This window comes from Taudactylus pleione, unplaced genomic scaffold (assembly GCF_031769625.1).
Source record: "Taudactylus pleione unplaced genomic scaffold, aTauple2 ptg001990l, whole genome shotgun sequence".
Taxonomy (NCBI): Eukaryota; Metazoa; Chordata; class Amphibia; order Anura; family Myobatrachidae; genus Taudactylus; species Taudactylus pleione.
The window spans coordinates 622,501-634,678 of NW_028286386.1; the positions used below are offsets into that span (position 1 = coordinate 622,501).

General features: G+C 41.8%; 1 protein-coding gene across 4 annotated transcripts in view; it reads right to left on the bottom strand.

Moving 5' to 3' along the window:
• Positions 1–12,178, bottom strand: part of DBN1 (drebrin 1) — a 76,865-nt gene that overhangs the window by 23,201 nt on the left and 41,486 nt on the right. For all 4 annotated transcript variants that reach the window (XM_088465410.1, XM_088465409.1, XM_088465408.1 and 1 more), the window contains exons 2-3: positions 4,319–4,374; positions 2,055–2,167 (exon numbers count right to left, since the gene is read on the bottom strand). In XM_088465410.1, the coding sequence (XP_088321536.1) occupies positions 2,055–2,167; positions 4,319–4,374 (169 nt within the window). The remainder of the gene's footprint in view (positions 1–2,054; positions 2,168–4,318; positions 4,375–12,178) is intronic.

The window sequence follows — 12,178 nt, forward strand, 5'->3', positions numbered from 1 at the left end:
ACACACAGAGAGAGAGACAGACACACAGAGAGAGACAGAGACACAGAGAGAGAGACAGACAGAGACAGAGACACAGACGAGAGAGAGAGAGACACAGACGAGAGACAGAGACACAGAGCCACAGAGAGAGAGAGAGAGAGAGAGAGAGAGACAGACAGACAGACAGACACAGCAGTGCACAATAGATAGCATATGCAATACAACAAACACCTACATATGCTATCTATTGTGCACTGCTGTGTTTCCTGATGAAGGACTCGTGGAGTCTGAAAACATTTGAAGATTTTACAGCGCTATTTTTGGTGTGTGTATGTGTATACACACACACAGAAATATAGAAGAGCACATCTCAGAAAATATACAGCATAATAACTCAGCCACCAAGTAACAGCGACGTCTCCACGACAGACAGACTACTTCAAACGTAGCTGACAGTATCGCACTGCCACACAGGTACCCGGCAGGGTATGTAGTGTTAAGGAAAGGGGAAGAGGGGAAATGACGACGCACAGGCAAGGATGAATTAATTACAAGTAATATTAACCACTGTTCCTGAAATGATAAGGGGAAAATTATGAATATATGTTGGCAGTGGTGGTGCTCACTAGAGTTAGTAATGGGCTGTCAAAGAACAAAAATAGAAAGAACTCTGTTTTGGTGAGCACTCCTTATGTAGGTAAATAATTAAATCTTAACTTTTAATAAATATATTAAAATGAAAGAGTACCCGGCAGGGTATCCAAGCACCGGCACCAGCGTAAGGTAAGCCACGCCCAACGTGTTTTTTCACTATATAGGTGAGCTTTTATATTACAGTAAATTGTGTTGATCTCTTACTCACTGTGCGCTTTTCTATAGTTCTTTGCATGAATTGAACCCTGTTGCACATAAATACAGGCAGGGGCGTATCTATAATGGGTTCAGGGTGTGCGGTGCACACGGGCCCCCAGGTCCAAGGGGGGCCCGCTTTGCACACCCTGCACCCATATTATCTAAAACTTTCCTCTCTGGGAGGTCCTGTGTTGGATGTCTCAGCCCTGCTGAAAAAGTTGGAAAAGAGCTGCCGTGGCCATTTTTACGGCGTTTTGTGCATGCGCAGTGGGGAAAGCTCCAGGAAAATAGCAGCCGCGCCATTTCCCCGGCGATCTGCGCATGTGCAGTAGACTCTGGGCACACTCTAGTGCCCAGAGTCTACTGATGCTGAGGTGGTCAGAGAGGAGGGGGCCCCAGACGGGGAATGCTCATGGGCTCCTGGTTACGGGTTATTTGGAGGAGCTGCACTACATCAATCTATAGAAATCTGAGACTGTTTATTTGGGAACCAATGAAATATAAATAAAAAATATAATATACATACATACATACATAATATAAATATATATATATATATATAAATATATATATATATATATATATATATATATATATATATATATATATAATATGGATCATTTTTAGGGTCTATTATTGCATTGTCTTGAAGCTTTAATACCAACTGATGTCAACTTCTTACAAACTTCTTGCACACAAACATTTGTTATTTCAATAAGAAAAACCTTCCTCATATTGGTTATAAAGGGTATGAGGTTTACATAAAGCATTTCGCACTTGCAGAGCATGAATTGAATCCATCCACCACACATGCTGTATAGTGCCTAACAGGCAACTTGCTGCATGCAGAAAATGTCCTGGATGGATATAATCAAAACCTAAGCACCTAGGCAAAGTATTACATCATCAGGGTAACCTTCTGACTTCAAGGACTTATTTCGGTACAATAGTTAATTAGTTTCTCCTACAAGACTAATTTATAGGTGATCACTTTAGAAGAACGTATTCAAATGTACGGAAGTGATACACAATGGCTCTGTACAAATATACCATCATAAATACCAGCTTGTTGCACCAAGCTGCCAGCTCTTTATTCCCATCCTGGAAATGACAATTAAAAGCAAATATGTATGAAGTAAGGCTGAGGCACAGAAATGGCATAAAGCACTAATCTCTGAACAGTTGTTCTATCTCTGTTTAAGTCTTGAGTGAGTTGTTCTCACCCAGTTGATGAGCACATATCGAGCTAGCATTGCATGGGGCTCCTTCACACTGCAGAATCCATACATCACTTTCTGGTTCTCAAAGTGGCTGGCAAGGCCATGCAAACCACCACCTGGAAAAAACAAGAGACAGAACAAAAGCTATAAGGAAGGAGACTTAAGCATTGCACTATGTGCAAGTCATTTGTTGGGGGAGGAAAAAAAAATTAAAAATCATAAAAACCACAGCACCGTTTGAGATTGTTAATTGGAATTTTATAAGAAACCTAGAGTAAGAACAGACTCCTGAAGGCTAGCAGTAGGGTTGGACATCAGAAGCCGATGGTAGCAACAATTGATGTTTCCAATTCGATGGAAGTACTTTTTCCATCGAATATCGGGAATTTGATGGTTGCCAGCCATCGGATATAGCTTTCCGAAGCCCATCTGATGGTTGGCTGTGGGAGGGCCGCTGGGTGTGCAGCAACATTCTCAGTATAGGGGCAGCCTGGGAGCAGCTGCAGGGCAGCCCCCACAGTGACGTGAACAGAGGTGCCACGATGCGCCATCCCCTTTCACAGAGGCTATGTCCCCTTTTCGGGTGTTAGTATTACCATTGCGATGATTATGCTATTTGATGGTTGCAATGCGATTTGATGTCGGAAGCCCGTCAACCATTCAATGGTGGGCATCCGATGTCCATCCCTACGCAGCAGAGTACAACTCTGAAACAGACCCTCTGCTTACCACATTATAGAGAGAATGGGACAAAGTTAATTACTGTAGAAAGTAGCTGTGGATTGAAAATGGTACCCGTCCATTAGGTTTTGCTTTCAACACACATCCACCATACAGTTTTGAAGATTTACCTGTGGATAGCACCATACAGCAGAATGAGATAGGGGGGGGGGGGGTTTGCTTAAAAGGAAAAATCTCTTGTATAAAGTTCTACAAGATGTTTGTATGTCTATGTTCCCTAGTCTTGTATATTTGTATGAATGGAAGATCTTCCTCTGTCTTTTCAGCCATTTTAGACTGCGAAAGACTCCAAATGATCTTCCACAGACTTAAATTCAGTCTGCTGGGTATTAGCAAAATGCTTCAAAAGAATTGAATAAAACTATTCCTGTTCTGTTGAGGGGTTTCCAAATATAGTTGTGGAAGTTACCAGTTTTACGGTTATGCAATGAGAAAAGTGCTACAGAAATAACAATTAATAAGACAAAAGATCTATTTTTTTTTTCATCTTTTTCCAGGGAGCTTTCACACCAGCGGAACTCTGAAATACTTAATTTAAAAAACTATATAATTCAGTCCCATTTTACCTTGAGTTTCATTATTATTATTAACACCAGTTATAGTTGCCATTAACTTTTAAACACATAGTAACTACTTTATCTGGTGGGGGTTCCTGAAAACTCAGTACTTGGTCCCCTTGTCTCAGTCTTAATAACTTGTTTCTGTGAACAAATATGCTCCTTCAGGGTTCCCATATCTATACATATGAAACCTCTACCTCGCCTCCCCTGACTACGCTCCCTTTATCCTATATGTCCCTCTAATCTCCCTCACAGTTGATAATATCACAATCTCTTTCTCCCCAAACCCTCCACTTCACAGCACACACCCAGGGGTAGATTTACTAAAGTGCGGGTTTTAAGAAGTAGAGTTGTTGCCCATAGCAACCAGATTCTAGCTATTATGTCCTAGAAGTTGCTAGATAAATGATAAGTAGAATCTGATTGGTTGCTATGGGCAACAACTGTACATCTAAAAACCCCACACTTTAGTAAATATACCCCCCAGTCTCTTGCACAGTATTGTCACTGCCAGAATACCCCCCTCTCTCACACAGTATTGTAGTACTTTAGCAAAATCCTTCTAAATTCTTTTATTTTCTCCCACCTTGACTACTGCCACTTTCTTCTAAATAGCATTCCCATCATCAGTCATCCCACTCTACAATCCATCCTAAATGACCTAACAAGAATGTGTTTCCTCTTTCGCTGCACCACTCTGCAAATTCCTACTTGGAATCCCAATTTCCTCCAGAATCCATTGCAAGCTTCTTACGCTCACCAACCCCCTCCTGCATAAATCTCTGACCTCGCCATGAGAAACACTACCTCTGACCTACACCTCACCTCCAAGACTACTCCCGTGATGTTCCCGAATGTGCAACTCCTTAAACCCTACCTGATTAGATACCCCAACCTAAATAGAATGATTCAACAGTGAAGTGTATGCGTTTACTACTAAATTCATATCAGGTTATTATCACTCACCCCCTGATGACGCCAGTACAAGGTTATCTGTGCCGTCTTCGTATGTGTACAATGCCCTGTAGAAGGAGAGAATGAATCAAAGTTACGAAACAATAATAGGGATGAGGGTTAAAGGAAACCTATCAAAGTCCCAACACCCCCTCACAGTATCTACAATAGCAGTAGTAAGCAGCTAAGGATCTAAGTTGCTAGGAAAAAAATAAATAAAAAGATATATATATATATACATACATACACACACACACACACACACATATACATACATATACATACACACACACACAACAATTTCATGCTAACAAATCATGCAAAGACCGTATTACTTTAGAAGTTCTGAGAGTGACCCACTCAATTGTTTTTTAAAAATAGAAACTTGTGTAATAGTATGTATTTTCTTTAGCCTGTAAATGGAGATTATATATTGTCACTCAGGCACACAGCTCTATAATACATAGCAACGGATGCTATTTTTAGGGTTCAACTAACAAGCTCCCCCTCAAAACATTTCCCATCTTTTACTCTCAAATGTTTGTTGTAATATGTGTAAATTACAAAGAACTAATTATATAGATGGATTGATTGAGGTACCTTGTAGAACTAAGTGTTTGGAGAGTATGTATGTAGAACTATAGTTATAGATATACAGCTATATATTATATCTATATCTGCATATGAAGAAAATACATTATAATCTCCTATAAACATAAAGTTATGCATAACAGCCCCAATTGTTTTCCAAATGACCGTTGTTCGTTTTGATGTTGACAACCACAAAAATCTAACAATGTAAATAAAAAATCTAAAATTAAAAAAAAAGGGTAACTGTATATATTTTACACCACTACACCCTTACTGATGGTCACTTCAGATTACAGCCCATTTGTTAGCTCTGTGGAAAGAAGAATTTTTGTGTGTTGATAACAGTAATTTCAGCCATTATGTTATAGGGTATGCGGTTAAAATACAGATGGAGGGGATTCCACGAATGTGGTTAAAATGCCGATGGAGGCGATTCTGACGGTCAGAATGCTGGCACTGGAATCCCAACACCTGTCAGAATCCTGGCGCCAGCATCCCAGCCGCTGGAATCCTGAAGGTATGTAGCGGGGTTAGGCACTAAGGGGGGAGGGTTAGATTAGAGTTAGGGTTAAGGGAGGGTTAAAATACATTATAGTGTCGGTATTCTAACCCTGTCTGGATTTTGATACCCGGGATCCTGAACGCCGGCATCCCATTTATAGTTGCAGAGCAGCAGACATTGATTTCCCTCATTATAAGATATATAGTTCACGCAAGCAATTTAAGGTCCCTTCTGTGCCAATCAGATCTTTGAATTAGAGCTTGTTCAGACAGTGATAACAGCATACCCAACATTATGATACAATGGGCATGGGCATAATTTCCAAGTTGGCAGCTGCTGGGTCCAATGTTGCTGCCACTCATTCTTCTATGGGCATTGATAGGCCACATAAATCTGTTTCAAGAACCTCACGTGACCCTAATAATAGTGACAGGATCTCATTAATAGGAAAGTTTGCCTTAAAAATGAAGAAAAGAAAAGGACAAGTAGGATTTTTTTCCCTGTAATAAAGCAACTACATATTACACAGGTCTGTACAAATGAAGGAATGTGAAAAGCATACGAACATACATTTACCAACACAATACGTAGAGAAACAATATCCAATGTACAGTAAAATAGAATTAGTATTTTAGAGTAATATATATATATATATATATATATATATATATATATATATATATATATATATATAATACCCCATCTGTAGAACCATGTAAGAGCTCGCCCCTAAATTATATATTCAAACTATATCATTGTTGGGTATGGAGGAATGATAATCTGGGTCAAACAGCTTTCTGTTACTCCTGAATGTGAAATCTTCCTGTTCCACAACACACAGCTCGGATTCAGGATGATGAACACACGCGGGCGCATATTGTGTGCTGGGGGTTGCCAGGCTCACCCTACTGTTAGACGCCATCTCCATGCTTGTCTACAAAATTACTAGTGCTGGGGACAGTGTCAGGGAGTTAGTCATTCTGACTCACAAGATGTAGCAGGGCAGTGGCGCCATCCCCTTCACACCCGAATTATCTCAGTACCCAGATGACGTGAGGATGGAACAATGCATTCAGGGCCTTAATAAGGGTCCTGGAGACCCTGGGCTAATACACCTGTAATGCTGCTAAACAAAGAGCATGCTCGGGAAATCACCATTCATATTGCACATGGTTACAGAGCAGACATGTTTGATCTTGGCATCTACTGATCGAATGAGGTTTGTGGAGTAATAAATAGTAGACTTTGCCTTCTGGGGAAGGCGAGGAAGACTCTAAGGATAATTGCATGCAGCTCTTCAGGCTACCCAGATAGCGATGTAGCACAATGTACATAAAGTAAAGGTTTCAGCAGTAAGTTACATGGTCACAGCCATCTGACAGTCACTTAAAGAGTTTAACTCTGCATCGCCTCGGGATGGTTTGATAACCAACAAGCTTCTTTAATGAAGCGGTGTGGCCCCCACCAACATGAATTAGGTCTACATTTTGTTCCCCAGCTGCATTTTGCTTGCCCCCACGCCACCCAAAATCCTGGTACCCTAGGCTGCAGCCTTATCAGCCTAATGGCTGATTAGACATTCAATGCAGTGAGTTGAATATATACACACTGTCCTGGGGGCACTTCCATTTGACATAATTGGAACAATGTGGCATAATGTGGGGTTCCAAAACTCAAATCTGCTCAGAGGAGAAGGAGGCTGCAGAGTATGCACAGCATGAGCAGGAAAAGGCTGGCCAGGTCACAGGTAATTGAGGCGAGCCAGTTGGGGGTCATCATAGTAATATTTATGACAAACAGAGCAAGACACATCCCCTGAGTGATGCTGCCCCCCTAACCCAAGCTCCCCCAGACGGTGGGGCTGCACAGTGTACCTCTCTAGCTTTCCCAGATTTGTACCCTAATGACATGTGCTAAACATGCTCATGATCATATATGTGCATGAACCAGTTGGATATTTCCATGGGGACGTAACGATTTTATAGAAGTCAGATTTGGTGTTCCACACCTGAGCAAGCACTGTGGTTTATGGAGTATCAGAGCTGGAATTACAGAGGAATGTGCTCTGTGCCAGTTGCAGTGTATCAATGCTTTCACATCTATGGAGAATGTTGTGGTGGTATACAGTTTTACACAAGCTGCAGGAGTCTGCTGGGTGGTATTTGGCACAAGAATAAACAGCAAAGGCTAAACAAAATTTTTTATTTTTTTTTAAGTTGTATATAGTACACCTGTCAAGAAGGCCTCCATAGTCTTTATAATGGTATACAATCGGGAAACTGCCGCCTTAATACAGACAGCCGGCTTCCAGACTGTCATATCCCGGCGAGGGTGAAATGCCGGGTTATGACAGTCTGACGCCTGTCATCTCCCCCGACGCCGGGAGACAGGCGCCCGGCATCCCGATCGAAGGGATGACGGGCGCCACGAGCGGACAGCCGCAGGGGGGGGGGGTGTGTGGAGGGTTAGGTTTAGGGCACCCGGGGGGGGGGGGGGGGACTTAAGGTTAGGCACCCGCCCCGGGAGGGTTATGGACCCCCGGGGGGACTTGGGGTTAGGCACCCTCCCCTGGGGACTTAGGTTTAGGCAGTGGGGAAGGGGGAGGTTAGGGTTAGGCACTTGGGCGGAGGTTAGGGTTAGGCACCCCTGAGGGGGGTTAGGTTAGTTTATACTTACCTTAGCGACGATCGGGATTTCCAGCGCTGTCGGGCTTCCGCTGCCGGGAACTCTGCTTTTGTCGGCCAGGCGCTGACGGGAATCGAACCGCCGGCGGTATTTCATACAGATTCCTTTATAATAGGGGCCTATGTAAAATTTATCAGCTTTTACTCATATATACAGTATTGCACTTCCAAAAAGAGGCCATCCCTGCAAAGCACCATCTCCATAGTGAAGTTTTTCCAGGCCCTTCAAATACATCAAAAGGTGCCACAATATACAAGATGCATTTGGATTGTGTGCGTGTATATGTATACATAGTCAGAGATCTTTCTTTTTAAACCAAGCACAGAATACAGCTCTATCAAAAGACAATGTTGCTTTTTTTAATCACGGTGCCCTAGCATTGTTTTCACAGCACCCCTAAGTTTAAGTTTGTTATTGAGAAATTCAGAAAAAAAAAAAGTAAAAGTAGTAAAGTGAAGTAAATTGTGCTTACCGGTCATCCCTAAGTTCAGTTGTGTGGTGGTGGACAGGTTTGCACTTCTGATTATCCACATATTTATATTACATTGGCCTTAAATAATTTGATTTGGACCAACAACCTGAGGCACCCCTGCAAGTGTCCCGAGGTACCCTAGGGTGCCACGACACAGTTTGGGAACCACTTTGCTAGCATATTTCAGTTAGCAGAACATAACCCTAGTCAGCTTTATAGGAAATCTCCTGTTCCTTTAAGGCACAGGTTCTCAAACTCAGTCCTCAGGACCCCAAACAGTTCATGTTTTCCAGGTCTCCTCACAGAATCGCAAGTGAAAGAATTAGCTCCACCTGTGAATCTTTTAAAATGTGTCAGTGAGTAATGAATACACCTGTGCTCCTGCTGGGTGACCTGGAAAACGTGACCTGCTTTAAGGTATGGAATTTCAGATGTGTAAATACATACTTAACACAGAGGAAGTTCCGGACACTTGAGTATTGTTTGCCAACATGCAAATAGTAGTTTACATAAAAAACAGGTAGCACAATTTAATTCACTGTACTACTTCTATATTTTTTTCTGAATTTCTCAACAACAAAATTTTGGCTTAGGGCTGCCGTGAAAACAATTCTGATGCACTAGGGTGCTATAAATTAAAAAAAAAAATTGGGAACCACTGAACTAAACCTAAAAATAAAAAAAAGGGTAAGAAAACCACTATTTGACATTCAAACCTTGGCACCAAATGGACATCCTATACGTTGCTCCTTCATGCACTAGTTATGCTTCCTGCCCATTACACATTGCCCAGACACAACACGTGGTTCTTACCCCTCAGACTGCACCTGCATAGGAAGCAGTCTGATCCCCACCTCCTGACGCAGCATTTGCAACGTCATTCAACAGGATTTGTAGGAGCATCCTTTGCTGTATAACAGATTATATAAGTTTGTGTAAAAACACTTCAAAATAAAAAGTGCTTTACACAAAATTTGTTTGGTCACATTGCCGAAACACGTGGTCCTGAAGGGGTTAATATACAAAGGCTTGAACAACAGGAACACAAAATAGACTATTGCCCTCGTTTAGTACGAAAAAAAAATAAAATGTAACAAATTGCTACATATACTGTATGTCATTACTTCTAGTTTCACCAGCCAATATTTGTTGAGCAAAGGTTGCAGTGAAATAGTTAAAGCTTATTATGAGGATTTCCCTGTATGTGTTTGCAGCGTGGAGCTGTGCTCTTAGGTCAGTACAGTTGCTGTGATGCACTGACAGCTAACATATGTCCCACATACTGGCTGGTGCCACTATTGCCCACAGGGCGCCGTGATGGTGAAGTGATGCTCTAGCCCAGTGTGTCCGCGCTGCTGCAGACAGAACTGTGAACAAACGTACATTTCCCTATTAGCTCTGCAAACTCATAAGGATTATCTGAGAGACACTTGACCCAGGGCTCACACATTGGACACTAATTAGAATTTCTGACATTTACTTTGCACTGCATTCATTTTGATTCTGTCTTTAGCATTCAGAGGAGTAACAGTTTGTAAAATGTTATTAAGAAGCTGTTCTAGAACACTCATTTAAGAACACAGTACTGCAGAGAACCTTTCAAATGACTGCTTTATCAAAAGCATTGGAATTGCAAAGTACAATAGGTTTTCAAATAACATTTTCCAACGGCAGTATGTAAAAACCCTGGGAGAGTTAGCACACATACTGACACAATGATCCATGTTCAGCCAGAAGTGACATGCAGCTATCCTGTTGCTCTTTCTCAATAATGAACACAGTGACACGATGGATGGATGGACGGAAATGTGGGACGGTACTGAGTGGGATGTTAGGAGAGAGAAATGTGAAATGCATGAAGATAGAGGTGCTAGAGCCCAGAGTTCCTCACTTCTCCATCTCCTCCATAATACACAGACAAAGGCAGACCCCACAGCTCTCGATAAACAGGGGGCTGCAAGATGTTGCCATGGTAGCAGACTGAGGAACCTCATGACGGAATGAATGCATGAAGCGCTGAGGACACAGAGCTACCTGTTAATAAACATGTCAGATTCTGGTGTTTTGGAATGATGGGATGAAACAGAGAACGCTGAATAGGACAATGAAAACTGCACATTTCCATTAGTGATACATTTAAGAAAAGAGTGATTGTGTTTACAAGGATATCATGAAATGGCTTTATGATTTTAAAATATAGGATACGATTATATAAACAATTGTATAAAATATGTTTACTTAGAATTGCAGTTAGCTATGCTAAATCACCAAGGGCCCTTTTTAACAACGAGACATAGGGGTCTATGAGGGGAATTCAATTAGAGGCGAAAAGCCAAATTCGCCTGTTTTTTCGTGAAAAATTTGCCTAAAAAAAATTCGCCAAATTCAATTCCAGGACAATTTCGCCTAAGTGGAAACAATTCTCCAAAAAAAGAGATTCTCCAATCGATAGCAGGTGAGAAGAAATGCAAAATCTTTATTTTGGGGTGCAAATGTGGGGAAACAACTCAGACCCCTTGGGACAGCCCCCCAAAGGACAAATCTGCAAAAAAACAAACAAAAACCTAAGAACAGCCCAAAAAAGATGTCATTTTTGGGGAGAAAATTTAAAAAGTGGGGGGATAAACATAAAAGTAGCGAAATAGACTTCTTGGGGGTCCCCAAGTATGGGTCAGGTGTTTTGGGTTTGCATGTGCATGCAGCAGGTGGATTTTTCACAAGTTCACTTTAGAGATATAAAAACATGCTAGCACCCATTTTCAAGCACCCCAAACTTGACAGGAATACTTATTTTCACCAAAAAATACAGCTTTATGCCATTCTTCACCACTTTTACAAAGACGCTAACTGCAAGCAATTTACACAACTTAAGTACCCAAAATAGCTTTATTAGGGCTATTAGTACACATCTATATTGATTCCCTGTGTTAGTGCATCTCTTTCTGGGCTACAGACTGAGTTCCCCAATTGTTTAAGTACTTTTCGGCTGTTCCGCATTCGCCTATTTCCGTTTTCGCCTGTTTTGCAATTGAATTAGGCGAAAAGCGGGAACGCGCATGGAATAAATTCGCCTCTGAAACAGGCGAATGAAGCGAACAGTCGGACAGGCGATAACTTCGCCTCTAATTGAATATGGCTCTTTATATCAAGCATTGAAAAGTGTGGAGAATTGGACCAGTGGAGTAGTTGCTCATAGCAACCAATCAGCTTTCAAGTAACATTTATCAAGTACAGTCTATAAAATAATAGTTAGGAGCCGATTGGTTGCTATGGGCAACTTCACCACTGGTCCACTTCTCCACCACTTTTCACTGCTTGATAAATAGACCCCACAATTCCTTTAGAACTAGCTAAAGGGGTTATGCCCTCCTTTCAGTATTACCTAGTACCTAAACAGCGGTAAACTAAGATTAACACTGTCAATGTGACGATTGCGCCATCTACAGATGGCGAGAGCGATACGGTCCCTAATGACGGTAATGGGGACCCAGCAACAGCCTTTCCTGCCTCAACAAAACCTTCCAGGCTTTGCGGTGTCCCTGGCCGGAGAAAGTGTCATGTTCAGACTGGCCGTCGCACATGACACAGGAGCCTGTCGCTGGCAGCAAAAGGCTGCCAGCAG